Source organism: Euleptes europaea, chromosome 7 (assembly GCF_029931775.1).
Source record: "Euleptes europaea isolate rEulEur1 chromosome 7, rEulEur1.hap1, whole genome shotgun sequence".
Lineage (NCBI taxonomy): Eukaryota > Metazoa > Chordata > Lepidosauria > Squamata > Sphaerodactylidae > Euleptes > Euleptes europaea.
In genome coordinates this window covers 29,040,781-29,057,589 of record NC_079318.1, presented here as the reverse complement: position 1 = coordinate 29,057,589, position 16,809 = coordinate 29,040,781, and the positions used below count along the sequence as shown (strand labels likewise).

At 43.7% G+C, this 16,809-nt stretch overlaps 1 protein-coding gene across 9 annotated transcripts in view; it reads left to right on the top strand.

Moving 5' to 3' along the window:
• Window positions 1–13,924: 13,924 nt before the first annotated feature.
• Window positions 13,925–16,809, top strand: part of RGS7 (regulator of G protein signaling 7) — a 204,811-nt gene continuing 201,926 nt past the window's right edge. For all 9 annotated transcript variants that reach the window (XM_056852416.1, XM_056852423.1, XM_056852422.1 and 6 more), the window contains exon 1: window positions 13,925–14,002. In XM_056852416.1, coding sequence (XP_056708394.1) covers window positions 13,925–14,002 — 78 coding nt within the window. The remainder of the gene's footprint in view (window positions 14,003–16,809) is intronic.

The following is a 16,809-nucleotide window of genomic DNA, read 5'->3' as shown; positions in this document are numbered from 1 at the left end:
CTTGTGGAATAATTAATGCAGATGCGCCCTCTCTCAAGTATTATATACGAAGGGGTTCAAGAGCAGGATTTTAATGGGATCAGACAGTATGTGGACAAGGTGATTTCTATTTATGCTTATGGGCTTTTGCTGGATGATCACTTTTCTGATGATCAATATGGACAGTTACCCTTATTTCAGTTATTCCAAATTAGATGTTTTGTAACAGAAAAGATGCATCAAAGTGTACTGAAAAGTTTAATGATTATTGAACAGAAAATCTTTACGAAATCTGAATTAAGAGGAAATATTTCTAGAATATATAAATCTAGATGGAAGGTAATTTGGAAGAAGCATATAAAACTGGGGAGGGGAAGGGGTAGGAATGTTGGATACTTTGGGCTCTACTTTTCGAATATTGCTTGGTTATTCTTGTTTTGCACCACACTGTAAGACAGAAAGAGTTGGTTACTAAAACACTGGATTTACCCAGAATTAAGAAAATGAGAAATGAGGTCAGATTATGTCAGCTCAGACATCTTCCAGAAATAGCATCAACCTTTGGATTTTTTGGTGAAATTTGGGACAAATATATTGATTTAGGAATACAGCGACAGATGTTGAAAGACTCTTCTGTGTATTACAAATAATGAGTTTGTATTGTTGTACTCAGTGTATATTTAATTTTTATTTGGCCTCTATTGTTCTAATTGTATTCAAATTATTAATAAAGCATGTAGAGCTTGAGATTCTTTATTCTGGTTACCTGCTCATGTAACAGAAAATTACTCACGGAAGACATCTAGCCAACATTATGTCTGTGGACATAATTGGTAATCCACATATTTTCATAAATACACCCCTTTGCAGTAAGCAACAATTATATTTTAATCATTATATGGATAAAGAACTGTGTGTGTGTGTGTGTAAAGTGCCGTCAAGTCGCAGCCGACTTATGGCGACCCCTTTTGGGGTTTTCGTGGTAAGAGTCGAACAGAGGTGGTTTGCTAGTGCCTTCCTCCGCACAGCAACCTTGGTATTCCTTGGTGGTTTCCCATCCAAATACTAACCAGGGCTGACCCTGCTTAGCTTCTGAGATCTGACGAGATCAGGCTAGCCTGGGGGGTAGGATATTTCCTGGAGTTCTAGATCTTTATCTGTGCATGTGTGTGTATGCAAATGAAAGCAGGAATATGTTGCTTTGAACAAAAAGTGTGTTTAAAAAAATAACCCAGCAACGTTTAAACCTCAAAATCAAATGATTGTTTACTCCATGAAGATGGAGATTATTGTTGCGGTTGACGTTTGAGTTCATCAGGAGGAAAGCCTAAGGAATTATGTTACAGCATACCTGTGGCAAAATGGAGGTGGAAGGGAAACAGATTCCTTTACTGAAAACTATTCACAGAGAACTCATGACCAGTGGCCCTTAATCTCTCCGCAAGGATTTCATTGACTGTTGGGAGAGCAGCAGCTGAGATGACAGCTCTCTGCATGGCTACGCTCCTGAGAAGGCGCGACATTATCACTCAGCACCAGAGGAAGAAGAGGAACTGGGAATGCAACTGAGAAGACAGGATAAAGCAAGCAGCAACACTCTCTCCCCAACCGTCTTGTAAAAACAGCATCAGGAAAACGTGCACCGGTTATAGGAAACGGAAAGCTTGTAACCTTTCTTAAAGGGCATGAGTTATCCCTACTTCAGTTTCATCCTCCTATGCTTCTGACAGTTGGATGCTATGGTCATCCAATACCAAACCCACTTTGACATTTTAGGAAAACATCAGAGTGCTTTCCAGCAGAGGAATACAAGGACAACCTGGCCTGTTGTTTCAATGAGGGAAAAATAATTGTCGTTTGCCAATGTGAATTGTTGCAATGGAGAGACTTATCAGCCTATTGGAAATGTGAATGTTGAGTGCCAGGACATGTTTTATCATTGTGGCATGATCTCATCTTTTTAGAAGAATTTCTTATCATTGGTGCTTTGCTAAGTTTATTTATCACTTCATTGCTTTTTAAACATTTTTGGGTGGAGGGAAGCTACAATGGACTGTGCATAAGCGAAAAATAGAATCCGATGTGTGGTACCAGATATCCCCAAAAGGAAGATAACCTTGAATGTAAGATGATTCCCTTTTAAAAAGTAATGCACAAACTGTTTTTTTATTACTGTACATAACTGTGAATTTAAGACAGACCTTCTAGTCTTCCTTTCAAGAGCATAGTGTACCATGTCAAAACATGGGTTTTGCATGATTGTATTCCATCCACTCCATGTATCTTTGAAGGCCCTGCTTTGGGTGCTCTCACCACCTGAGGCTAGATGGGTAGCAAATCAAGAAAGGGCCTTTTTGGTTGTGGCACTGAAACTTTGGAGCTCTTTCCCCCCGGGAGATTTGTCTGTCTCCCTCTATCATTGTCCTCTGCCAGTGGGTGAAGACTTTTTTTCCTTTTGTTTTGTGTCCCCCCCACTGACTGTTATTGGCCCCTTTCCCTTGTTGCATTGTGTTTGTATATCAATCTGTTTTTATTGAATTGGTCAAATATTTTATACATACCTTTTTTTTAAAAAAATGCCGTTTTAGTGTTTTGATGATTGCCACCTTAGGGACCCTGCTTGGGTGGAACGGCAGCTTAGAAATGCTTTAAATAAATTAAAGCATCCCACTGTCTAGATATTAGATGTTTTCTGGATTTAGTAGCCACCTGCTTACGAGGTTGTGCATCCATATGGATATTTATAGTTGGGAAGTGTACTGTTAGGGTATCCATTCAGTCACAACACAGATTAGTTATTCCTTAACAAATCTGAGTGAGATGTTTGTCGACACAGTCAGTCTGGTTAAAGATAACATATTCATCTCCTGTTCTTTCAGCCCTTGTTTATGTGATTAATTGGGATTCTCTGATCCAGATTACTGACTGTGAGCAGCTTGGCAGATGACTGCAGATATTAGAACAGTTATGTGGCACTAGCAAAAGTCAGCTGTCTTCTGACATCTTACATTTTTGGAAACCAAGCCAGGCATTGCTACCTTGGACCCAACATTCGTGGTTGTGGCCATTCATACAGAACTTATACACTTTTTGCCGATTGTCCACTCTGCTGATAACATCCTCCATCTGTGTTTGATATCACCCAAGAGAGACAGAGGAATCCTGGGAATACAATGTGGTAGAGACCTGGGCATTAGTTAAATTGTGGAACTCCCTGCCCCCAAATGTGGTGATGGCTGCCAACTTGGAAGGCTTTAAGAGGGGAGTGGACATGTTCATGGAGGAAAGGGGTATTCATGGCTACTAGTTAAAACGGATACTCGTCTTGATGCATACCTATTCTCTCCAGGATCAGAGGAGCAGGCCTATTATCTTAGGTGCTGTGGAACACAGGCAGGATGGTGCTGCTTCATCCGTCTTGTTTGGGGGCTTCCTAGAGGCACCTGGTTGGCCACTGTGTGAACAGACTGCTGGACTTGAAGGGCCTTGGTATGATCCAGCAGGGCTTTTCTTATGTTTTTATGTCCAAATATTTCACAGAGCTGGTGGATAGCCAAAACACCCCAAAGGATGTTTGGGATGAACATTGAAAACAGGCATGTTTGCATCTTCCTCATTATACACAAAGTGTTTGGGTTTATGGATGCCAAGCTCCATGCCCTATGACACAGCATGAATCTTGCTTGCTTTTCTTCTTGTTTGGATTCTGACAAAGGCCATGACACCATGAGAACATATGCCTCCTTAAACTGGTGTCCCAAACTTTAATGGGATGGATTGCAACATAGTGTGTTGTTGTATCTCAAATCCATCTTAAGCTTTCTGTGTACCTATACATCCATATTCTACACTCACTTGGCGTTGTTTTCCTAATCACCTCTTAAGGACAGCATAAGATAGGTCGATATCTTACGAATGGGAAAGGCTAAGCTGATGTAGCTAATAGATTTGTAGTGATTTGTTTTATAATTTTAAATGCTGTTTTTAATTGTTTGAATACATTAATGTTTTCATGTTTGCTGCCTTGGGAGTTGTGAGAGGAAAGGTGGCATCATTTTCTAAATAAATAAAATAAATACAGCAGGATATATATTTTTTAACCAAATTTATATTCTACCTTTTGGCCCTCACAAGCGCCACTAAGGTGGCTCACAGTTTAAAACATACAGGATAAAACCACATTTTAAAAAACAGTAAAATCAACCAGCCCCATCCACACATCATTAAAACAATTACAAATGGAGTTAAAATACGTACAAAGTCATAAAAACAGCAGTTAAAACCATGGCCAGGAAGGACTGATCACTGAGGGAATGCCAAATGAAACAGAAAAAGGCTTCACCCACAGGTGGAAGATGTTAACTTATGGGAACAAATGAATCTCCCTGGGGAGAAAGCCATGACTGAGAAGGCCCTCTCCTGGATTGTCACCTGCCTAATCTCAGAAGGCAAGGGCACCTGAATCAGGGCCTCTAAAGATTACTGGAGTTGTCTGGCGGGTTCATAAGGGAATAGGTAGTCCTTCAGACAAGATCAGCACCTTGAATTGTGCCTGGAAACAAACTGGGAGCCATCATGGTGTAGTGGTTAAGAGCGGTGGTTTGGAGCAGTGGACTCTGATCTGGAAAACCGGGTTCGATTCCCCATTCCTCCACATGAGCAGCGGAGGTTAATCTGGTGAACTGGATTGGTTTCCCCACTCCTACACATGAAGCCAGCTGGGTGACCTTGAGCTAGTCACGCTCTCTCAGCCCCACCTACCTGACAGGGTGTCTGCTGTGAGGAGGGGAAGGTGGTTGTAAGCCGGTTTGATTCTCCCTTAAGTGGTAAAGAAAGTCAGCATATAAAAACCGACTCTTCTTCTTCAGTGTAGATGAGCCAAGACTGGAGTGATATTGTCTTTGTGACCTACTTGTCAACATTCTGGCTGCAGCACTGTATACCAGTTGACGTTTCCAAACACTTCTCAAGGGCAGCACCACATAGAGCACATTACACAGTAGGCTATATCCATGGCTCAGAAATTTGTTCTTGCCTACAGCAAGTTCAGCTAGACATACCAGATTAGCTATTACAGAACATCACTGATGGCAAATAAAATAAACGTCAAGGACTTTGATCATTTTTTTAAAAATGTCAAATAACGCAACTATGGGCAAAGTTAAGACAATCTAAACAATGAGATGCAAAATTGAGGAATGCCTGCGTTCAGTTCTGGCTCCTGAGGTGCTGAAAGAAGCAGGACCATGCAACTATTCCTATAAATTGTTCATCAGTTAGACTTCACAAACACAGTGATGATGTAGGAGATAGTGCTGGTTTTCCAGACCCACCCAATATAACCTACATGTGCTATACTGGCAGCCCATTCCTGACCTCCAAGGACGAAAGTCCTTAGGTGGCCAAGAAGAGCCTGCACCAGCGTTGGGGCATCGGTGCCCAGGATACTTATGCCATGCAGAGCGGCTCCAATGCCGGTGGGAAGGCCTGGATGCTGGTCTCCCCATGCTGCCATGGCAGCGCCACCCAGGGACACCGGCTGGGCCTTCCACCAGCGTCCCACCGGCTCAATGCCCTGCGTCGGCTTCCTGGGGGGCATTCCTGGGGCGTGCCAGGGGATGGAGCTTCCAGTAGGCAGCTTCCTGTCCCCTTTCGGCCTGGCACGCCAGTGGGGAGAACGGCGTTGGTGCGACTGCTTTCTTTGCAGACGCAGCCTCGCTATTCTCAATAAGGCAAAATGCCCCGTTTAAAATTTAAAAAGCCGGCAAAAGGCTTTTTAAAGCCTTTTGGTGGCTGGGAAATGGTTTTGGAGGCGCCGTGGCGGTGCCTTGACCACATCGTCCCAGGCCGCCAAAAGGTCAGGAGTGGGCTGTAAATTTGTATCCAGGCATATCCTTGGCAGTGGATGTAGTTACACAACCCTCCATCTCAGAGCTTTTCTGCATGTACCTATGACATTCAGAGAGGCAACCCAGATGCAGAAGCCTGCCTGCGCGGGTGGATCTTCCTTGCTGTATCTAGGTGTCTGCCTTTGCCCAACAAAAAAGAACTCCTGCCGAGCTTGATTGGAAGGAGCTCTTTATCTTCCATAAACATAAATATTTTGTGAAGGGAGGGGGAGAAACAGGCAGTTACTTTGGGAATCAAATATAATAATATGACTAAAATGTGGATTAGTTCTGGGAACAGTAATTTTTACCAGCATGAATAATTATTGTTTTAAGCGCACAGTGCAAATAATAACATATCCCTGCTAGCATTGTACTGATTTAAATCTAGAGCCAAAAAAATAATGTTAACTAAAATTTTTGTTGTTGCTGCTTGTTCAACCAGACCAGATGTACAAAACTGAAAAGTTGTGCCATTCAATAAGACTTTACAGATAACATGCAGATTTAGGTAAATGGTGCCACTCAAGGGCATGGTATTTTGCAGATTACATGATGACTGGTCCTTGCCCCAAGGAGTTTACAATCTAAAATTTGCCTTAATAAAGACAACAAAGAAAAGATGGATCAGAGCTATGGAGGGAAGAATATGCATTCATTATGTGTGTGTAGGCTTAGTTTCAGAAGGGAAGGGGCAACTAACAGTGCAATCCTAAAGAGAGTTACCTAAAGAGAGTTACCCATTCATTTCAATGGGCTTAAACTGGAGTAACTGTTTAGGATTGCAGTGTAAGGGGCTGAGCGCAAGGCTTCACAGGAGAGGTGGGTTTTGAGAAGACATTTGGAGGAAATGAGACATGATACCACACAGGTGTTCCAGGAATAATCATAAGAGGCAACAACAGCTTAAGAACTAGGTTGTTTAGAGGAATAGGAGACCTTTGGATAGCTGAGGAGCAAAGGTCAGGGGCAGAGATATATTGGGTTTTGAGAGTGGAGAGAATAATAGAGGGGCACAGTCATGGAGCCCCGTGGCGCAGAGTGGTAAGCTGCATTACTGCAGTCCAAGCTGTGCTCACGACCTGAGTTCGATCTCGACGGAAGTCGGTTTCAGGTAGCCGGCTCCAGGTTGACTCAGCCTTCCATCCTTCCGAGGTTAGTAAAATGAGTACCCAGCTTGCTGGGGGTAAGGGGAAGATGACTGGGGAAGGCACTGGCAAACCACCCAGTAAACAAAGTCTGCCTAGTAAACGTTGGGATGTGACGTCACCCCTGGGTCAGGAATGACCTGGTGCTTGCACAGGGGACCTTTACCTTTTACTTAACAGTCATGAAGGGCCTGGAATATAAGGATGAGGAGTTTGTGTGGGATTTGAGACCAAGACAATAAGTGCTTGTTGGTTGTTAGAAAAAAAGAGGTTTGCCAGAAAAGGGCAGGATACAAATAAAATAAAATAAATAAATAGTAAAATAAAATTGGGTTCAGTTTTGGAGATCTTTTATTCTCATATTGGCTACCAACCAGCACATCTGGATCTGAGAGCCAGGTTGCTGGGGGAATGTACTCACAGTGATATAATAACAAATCCTGGCCAGGCATCACACTAAAAATAGTCCTGGAAAAGTGAACTTGTGATTTCGGCACCACAACTGTTACATAACAAAAGGTTATGTTCTTGTGACTGACAATCTGGAGGTGAAGATGGAAATATCTAAAACGTTGCGGATGAAAGGTAAAGACCAGATCTTCAGCGGTATGTTCTAGTATAAGAATCTGGAGGTTTTTCTATATCTGGAGGATATTCTTTCATTTGGGGAGAAGAGGTTTTTAGCCCTCCTTGCTGCAGAGCCAAGTCTGAATATACGTGCAGTTCCTGCTTAAGGCTCAGAAAAGCTGATTGGCGCTTCCAGTGTTTTTCACTCTGCATGGCTTTCTTTCCCTTACTATGGGCACTTACCTCCGTCCCAAGCATGATGCATTAGTCTCAGCTCTGAACCCAGTGCTTTCAGGCTGTGGTGAAGTGGCTATGGCAATCAATCAATCTTTAATTTACAGTCATTTGACCAAATCAAATTAACATACGATCACCATGAAACAATATTAATTGCTCAACAAATCCATAGATAAAAAATTATTGACACGATCCCAATAAAATCCCATTTCTGAAATGGACCATATTCTAACTTTTAAAAGGTTTATCGAATAGCATTTACTATTTATGACTTACATCTTTCCGTGCCTTATATATAGCAGCACAAAGTTCAGTCGCACATCTCGAGATTAATGGGTTACTATCTTCCAAAAGTCGTTCAGTACAAATTTCATCAGACAGACCCATATTGTTTTTTAAAATTTCCTGAATAGTCTTGACTCTTATCTCACGATAAAGAGGAAAATACAGTAAGGCATGCTCACGGGTCTCAATTTCTTCACCATTACACAGGCAAGTTCTTTCGGAGAAGGGGATTTTCCTATATCTGCCTTCTACGACAGCCGATGGCAAAGTTCCACACCTGGCTAACGTGAAAGCTCTTCTAAATTTATTCACTTCCAATGTCATCAGATATGGGGCTGCCCTCATCAAATGCTTGGATTCCTTTGAGGCTATAAAACCAGCCGATCTTGCAAGGTCATGCTGCCTCTCGGTGTCTTCTACTCTTTGCCTAACTGAAGTGGCTATGGCAAAACAAACTGAAGCTGATTCTGAAGCTGAATACAGAGACAAAGGTCTTTTATGCATAGGCTGGATCTTCCTGCTTGGACCTGGGTTCATTGTACATTAAAGTAACCCGGGTTGGGGGAGACTGTATGCATTGGCTTGAATGATCAGGGACGAAACTGTGTGCTAATCGCGCCACGAATACAGAAAAGCAGTCTCCGAAGCTCAAATCAAGTCCCACCCCTTTAAATGCTGCTCTGAAACTGGCTTACCGTGAGAGAAATATTTCCTTTCCCCCAAACCCAATGACCGCATAAAAACGCATTTTATGAACAAAAAAACCGAGCTACCTCCAAGCCTCGTTTTTAAAAAGCCTTTCTTTTGCTCAGATAGAGCTCCGAGGTAGCAGGAAGCACTTGAATCCCTGCCTCTTTATACACTGCTTTGTGATTGGCTATGAGAGAAGCCAATCTTCTGTGTTTTCCCCTAATGCAGTATGCACGCTCTGTGTCTCCGAAATGAGCCAGGGTAAACGGTTTAATTCGGGCCAGAAGAGGAATGGGAAAAGCCGGGTTCGTTTTGCATTGAAGTTGAGCTTCCAAGGAATGAGGTATCATGCATACTGAAAAATTTGATCCTGGCTGAAACAGGGAATAAAGGAGGTTAAAGCGACCATGCATAAATGACCAAAAAAGAGTTAATCTGGTCCGGAACGCTTAGTGATTTGGAAGAACTGGGCATATGTGGTATGGATGGAGTGGAGCTAGTATTTGCAGAACAGGTTCAGAGCTTGGAGGTGCTCCTGCACCCAGCTGGTGTGGGGGCCAAGACTATCTTCTATCAGCTACATTTGGTTTGTTAATTCTCTCCTTTCTTAGACTCAGCCAAACTGGCCATGCTAATCTATGCTTTTGTAACCTCATGGTTTGAATTACTGTAATGCACTCTGGGTAGGACCGTCCTTGAACACCACTTAGTTCACAATATGCAACCTGAGTATTGCCAGTGGCTAGCCAATTAGGAGATATTTTGCCTATTCTAGAACAGCGACATTGGCTGCCAGTTCGTTTCCAAGTGCTGGCTGTGACCTTTAAATCCCTTTGCAGCCTAGGACAGAGGTCCCCAACCCTTTTGTGCTTGCAAGAATGTTTGGAGTTCTGACACAGTGTGGTGGGTACAGCAACCAGATGGCTGCCACAGGTGAGCCAGCCACAAAATGATTTCCACAGCTTCACTTCCGTAACACAGTGCCGATCCTTGTGCTGTGGTGGCAGCTGCTGCCAAAACAACATTTTAAAAAGTCTGAACAGCCAACCAAATCTCCACTAGTCAATCAGAAGCCTGGCTGGGCGCCATATTCTTCTTAAAAACACTTGGTGGGTGCCAGAAAAAGTGTCAGAGGGCACCTCTGGCCTAGAACCTACATAACAAGAGGGCCTTCTATTCCCATATGAGCCCATGCACAAGCTACCATCCTTGGGCTGCCACCGACTGGCTGTTGCCCCACTTAAAGTCAGTGTGGTGTAGTAGTTAAGAGCGGTGGTCTGGAGCGGTGGACTCTGATCTGGAGAACGGGGTTTGATTCCCCACTCCTAAACATGAGCAGCAGACGCTAATCTGGTGAACTGGATCTGTCTTCCCCCTTCCACATGAAGCCAGCTGGGTGACCTTGGGCTAGTCACAGCTCTCTTAGAGCTCTCTCAGCCCCACCTACCCCACAGGGTGTCTGTTGTGGGGGAGGCACCAGGTTGCTTTTCCCACTCCTACACAAGAAGCCAGCTGGGTGACCTTGGGCCAGCCACAGCTCTCTCAGCCCACCCGCCTTGCAGGGTGTCTGTTGTGGGGAGGGGAAAGGGAGGTGACCATAAGCTGGTTTGAGTCTGCCTTAAATGGTAGAGAAAGTCGGCATATGAAAACCAACTCCTCCTCCTCCTTTTTCTCCTCCTCCTGTTTTTCTTCTTCTCCTCCTCCTCCTTTTTCTTCTTTTTCTCCTCCTCCTCCTTTTTCTTCTTTTCCTCCTTCTCCTCCTCCTCTTCCTCCTCCTTCTCCTTTTTCTTCTTCTTGTCCTTCTTTTTCTCCTTCTCCTCCTCCTCTTCCTCCTCCTCCTTCTTCTTTTCCTTTTTTTCTTCTTTTTCTCCTCCTCCTCTTCCTCCTCCTTCTCCTCCTCCTTCTTTCTTCTTCTTTTCCTTCTTTTTCTCCTCCTCCTCCTCCTTTTTCTTCTCCTCCTCCTCATTGTTCTTCTTCTTTTCCTTCTTTTCCTCCTTCTCCTCCTCCTCTTCCTCCTCCTTCTCCTTTTTCTTCTTCTTGTCCTTCTTTTTCTCCTTCTCCTCCTCCTCTTCCTCCTCCTCCTTCTTCTTTTCCTTTTTTTCTTCTTCTTCTCCTCCTCCTCCTCTTCCTCCTCCTTCTCCTCCTCCTTCTTTTTCTTCTTCTTTTCCTTCTTTTTCTCCTCCTCCTCCTCCTTTTTCTTCTCCTCCTCCTCATTGTTCTTCTTCTTTTCCTTCTTTTTCTCCTTCTCCTCCTCCTCCTTCTCCTTTTTCTCCTCCTTCTCCTCCTCCTCCTCCTCCCCCCCCCCCTGGCGCCATCCTGCCCCAGCCACAAGGCTGCTGCGGAAAGGCGCCGCCGGCGGGCGCCGCTCCTTTGCCTGGCGAGACGCGCCGCCGCCGAGGAGGGAGCGCGGGCGATGGCGCGCGCTGGAGCGGCGGCCCCCTTGACGTTCCCTTGCGCCACGTGACGGGCGGCCTCGCTTCGTTGCTGGGGAGGGAGGCGCCTCCGCCTCCGCCGCCGCGGCCGCCGCTCCCGCACCGCTTGGGGGGAGTGGGCAGCTGGGGAGGAGCAGGCGCGGCGGCGGCGGCCGGGAGCCCCGCGGCGTGGATGTGATGCCCGAGCCCGCCTCCCGGCCGTCCGCTGCCGGCTGAGCCACGCCGCGCCGCGCCGGGGGCCCGCCGGGGACAGGAGGGAGCCAAGCGGACGCCGGGCAGGGCGTGACCTTGGCCCAGCAGGTAAACGCGGGGCGGCGGGCAGCGGGGGGGGGGGGGTCCGCCGCCTTCCCCCCTCCCCGTCCCCTGGGCCGGGCCGGGGAGGGACGGCTGGTCGGAGCCCAGGGCGCTGTCCGCGGTGCTGAAGCCCCAGGCAGGGCGAAACAAGCTCGCCTGCCATTTGCTGCGGGGAAGGCGCGCGGCGGTAACGCAGCTTCCAGGGCTGCGGAAACGAGGGGAAGCGGAGGATGGAAGGGCTGGCGTGGCCAGGACGGGCTGTCTGTCTGTCTATCCCTCTATCCCTCTATCCCTCTCTCTCTCTCTCTCTCTCTCTCTCTCTCTCTCTCTCTCTCTCTCTCTCTCTCTATCTATCTATCTATCTATCTATCTATCTATCTATCTATCTATCTATCTATCTAGTAGAAAAGGGCAAGAGTCCAGTAGCACCTTCAAGACTAACAAAAATATTTTCTGGTAGGGTGTGAGCTTTCGTGAGCCACAGCTCACTTCTTCAGATGAAAGCTCATACCCTACCAGAAAATATTTTTGATAGTCTTGAAGGTGCTACTGGACTCTTGCCCTTTTCTACTACTGTAGAAGGACTAACACGGCTACCCACTGTGAATTACCTACCTACCTACCTACCTACCTACCTACCTGTCTGTCTGTCTGTCTGTCTGTCTGTCTGTCTGTCTGTCTGTCTATCTATCTATCTATCTATCTATCTATCTATCTATCTATCTATCTATCTATCTATCTATCTGTCTAATCTGTCTAGCCAGTGCCAGTCTTTTTTTGCGCCTTAGGCAAGGCTAACTAGTTGTGCCCCACCCCCACCCCTAATTGCTAACCAATATTTAAAAACGGATGTCTTGTGGGGGGGGGGGGGGAACCACAGCACAAAACCTTTTAGGGGGCGTTATCATTAATTACATTCCCTAGCACTAGTAGAAAAGAGCAAGAGTCCAGTAGCACCTTAAAGACTAACAAAAATAGTCTTTAAGGTGCTACTGGACTCTTGCTCTTTTCTACTACTGCAGACAGACTAACAGGGCTACCCACTGTGAATTCCCTAGCACTGTTGTGGCACTTATTTTAAAATTAAAAATAGATATAAATTGTCAGTTGTGTTTGTTATAATTAATTACATTCCCTAGCACTGTTGCGGAGCTTATCTTAAAATAAAAATAATATAAATTTATATATGTATATATATATATGTGTGTGTGTGTGTGTGTGTGTGTGTGTGTGTGTGTGTGTGTGTATATGTATATATGTGTGTGTGTATATATATATATATTTAAAATGTTTGGGCTTCGGCAGGCTTTCGATCCGCTGCAGCGACCGGTGCTGCCCTTCGTTAGGTCTCCTTCTTCCACCTCCAGGGGAAGAGTGAGACGCAGCGTGCTCTGTTAGTTGTGTTTGTGAAGCAACTGTTTAATTGGGGAGGAGTGAAGTGAGGGATTGAAAGGAAGGTTCTTGAGAAAGACCCTGGCAGAGAAAGCAGTGACTATAATTTATACTGCCAAAAAAAAAAAAAAAACCAAATCAGTGGGTTATAGATCAAATCAAGCCTGAACTGACCCTAGAAGCTAAAATGACTAAAACTATTGTATTTTGGTCACATTATGAGAAGACAAGAGTCACTGGAAAAGACAGTCATGCTAGGAAAAGCTGAGGGCAGCAGGAAAAGAGGAAGACCCAACAAGAGATGGATTGACTCAATAAAGGAAGCCACAGCCTTCAATTTGCAAGATCTGAGCAAGGCTGTCAAAGTCAGGACATTTTAGAGGACACTGATTCATAGGGTCGCCATGAGTAGGAAGTGACTTGATGGCACTTAACACACACACACACACACACAATTTATACTATGCAGACTGTTGCAGAAGGAACCTTATTTGGGCTTACTTGTTTGTTTGGTGAGGGGCAGAAGTAGCTTAACCTGTCAGCAAACAGTGAGGTGAAAGTGCAGTTGCCCCACCCTTTCAGGACTGGAACTTGGAGCAAAAGCTTGCCCGGTGGCCAACGTTTTGAGAGGATGGAAACAAGAATGGTCAGGAAGACACCTGCTTCAGGCTGATACTCTGTAGCATCCTGATGAAGTATTTCACATGACAAGCCAGTTAACTCTGAACTAGGTTATCAAAGTGTATGCCCTGCGTCATAGGCAGGGAAAAGATGAATAAGTATTAGGTGGGAATATGTAGTACTTTCCCCCAGTGCACCACATTGGTTGTTTGTTTGTTTGTGTGTGAATGTTTCACAGGGACCTGGTTCTCATTAAGTGTCTTGAGAAAAAGTCAACGCCTTTAATTTATCCACCTGGGAAGAAGACCTGCAAAATGTCTTAACTGAGATTACTTTTTTTTGTTTACAGGGGCAAATTGCTCAGCAAAAGATTTCTCAACAGATCGAAGACATGGCACAAGGAAATAATTATGGACAGAGCACCAACGGGGTAGCTGATGAATCCCCAAACATGCTGGTGTACAGAAAGGTAGGAAACGTTTTCAGATACTTGGGCAGAGCTTTTTCCTCCCTCTTAATTTCCTTCCTTGCCAATGAAATGTCTTTTATGGTGTTACACCACAGCATTGTTATCAGTTATTGGTCCTTTAAATATGCTGCTTAAACCTCTGCTGCCTAGTTTATTCCACTGCTGCAGATCATGGAAAGGGGGGGGGGGGAAAGCAGAGCGATTGCTGCAGATCATGGAAAGGGGGGGGAAGCAGAGCTATGTGGAACTTCAAGATCAAAGTCACTTTTCATCCAGACTGTTGTTGTAACTTTGATAGCAAAATCGGCATGTGAAAATAAAATTATAGATTTTCCCCTGGTGCAGCCACATGCGCGCGCGTGCGCGCGCGCGCACACACACACACAAGAAGAACTTTTGCAATTATCACTGTATGTCTCTAAGTCTCCTCAGTTTAAAACTGACCAAAGATATGAAAAACATTTGAACTAAAATATGGGGTATCATTAATATAAAGGTATTTATGTGGCTCGTTCTAGTCTGATTGAAGACTCTGCATTTTAAGTTAGTCCTTTTCTTTTGTACTCCCTAGAGGAAAAACAAGTGTTATTATTGCAGAATGCAGACATCTATTTTTACAAACAAACAAAATCTATGCAGCCTCAGGACAAAGGGTACAAATCTATGAGAACTTCCTTCCTCTTTTCGCCTTTGGGGGAAAAAAAGACTTGCCTTTCCTCTTTGAAATTATTGGGATTTGGGCAAGATCAAAGCTATTGCATGCTCCTGTTCATTTTGACTGGAAGTGTCCTGACTGGATTGTGTGTTGAATTTACCAATAGATTTTCTGGCACTATAATTTCAATAATAATGTTGTCATGAAGCAAACATTCAAACATTCAGTATCAGTAATGAATGTCATTTGGATGCTGCACTTTGAGTAGAGATGTTGCATAGGGAGTTATAGGGTTGTAAAAAATTTTGACTGCATAACTGAATTGGGAAATTCTCCTTTGGGCTTCATACATATGGAATTTCAGTGATTTTTTAAAAATTCTGTTCCATATTTATTATTTTAGCTGAATTAGAAGTGTTTAATATAACAGTCTTATGTTTATTATAGTCATGCTGGAGGATATGAAGTTCTAACTGTTACAAACATGTGGCTGTAGAACATGCTCAAGATGAATTGAAACATCTGCAATCATGTTATTATTTCATAAAAAGACTAGGAATGAAAAGTGAAAGGGCCGGTGGTGTGTTATTGGTGTTATAATTGTTGTATATCAAAGAGCAGTTAAGTCTCTAAGATCAATTTAGCAAACAGAACAAACTGTACAGGGAATTTTTGAAAGGCTGCTTTAGGCTGGGCTGCATAATCCACTGTGTTTTCTAGTTTTAGAAGAAGATGTCATGGTATGTTTCTGCATCTATACTTTAATATGGCCTATGTACTAACCCTAGCACATACCCAATGTAATGTCTTCAAAATTCTAGGTTATAGTGGACTAATACAGTAACTATGGCTCAGCAATTTTCATTTCCCCTAATGCAAGTGCCTAATACTAATTTCTTAAGTGTATTGATATTGTAGGTGGACAACTTCAGTAGACACTAATTTAGCCTAGTAAATGTTTATACTTGACACTGGTGCCTATATTTATAATTAAATATGTTCATGCACGTTTATTGTTTTGCAAATACTTATGCAAAGAGAGATAATAGACAGCACAATCTACTTCTGAACTTTCAAAGAATATTTTAATATACTAAAAGCACACTGGAGTTATGGTTTTATAAAGTTATTTAATTTAACAGATGCACTAAGTAGGACATGGGAAAGGATGATTTTATAAGAAATTTTGTATTGTGCTACATAGCATGAAACCTGGGTGTGGATATATTTTTTATTCCTCTAAGGTTTTTGTTTTGACAGAATTATTTCAGAAGAGCCTAATATGTATTAGGAAGCATAATTATGGAGTTAATTTCTTAGATTTCTTTGTAATATTAACAGTGATTCATACCGAGTGCTGGTGTTGTGATGTATCTTTGCAGTTCTCACTAGAGTTGCTATGTAATTCCTGCAGAACTCGACAGAAGCATTCTCGGTTCCCTTAAGGATGTGCCATGATCTGTTTCAATATATCTGGTACTAGAAGGTGTCTATGGAGTAGGCAGCAAAATAAAGTCTGATGATTATATTTTAAGGCATATTGTTTTCTGCCAAGGAGCAAATGCTATTGGGATGATGAGATGAAGGAGGAATTTCTGTCTGGAACATAGCAATATGAGAATGTTGGAGCCAATCTACATATTAAGTAGAATGACATTGGCTGAGGTGATAATACTACAGGCAGAGGGGTCATACTTTTGAATGTTTGGCCAACATGCGAGGACTACCCACTTTTCCCGCTTCCATCTGAAGCAAGTTTGCAGGGAAACAAATAGGAAGTTATGTCAAGGTTAATCAAGGAGACAGAAATTTAGTGTGTTGCATGAGCAAATCTGTCAGCTATCGTACGAAATCACAGGTTGACTACTAAGTGTGGTTTATGAAGGGTCTCATTGCCAATTTTATATTATTCAGGCAGAAAGACAGTTTTTGAAAACTGCATTCTTCTGACCTGAAATGAAGGCACTGTCCTTACTAAAGAGGGTTTCACAAGCTATACTTACTGTGCAATCCTGAAGTTGCTGAGCTGCTGAGGAGGAAGCGTGACCCCCTACGCCAGCGTTAGTGCCACTCACACCAGCTAAATGGACATGGACACCGGCGCAAGGGTATTTAAACTGGTATATGGGTGTTGCACAGCAGTGCAAGCTTC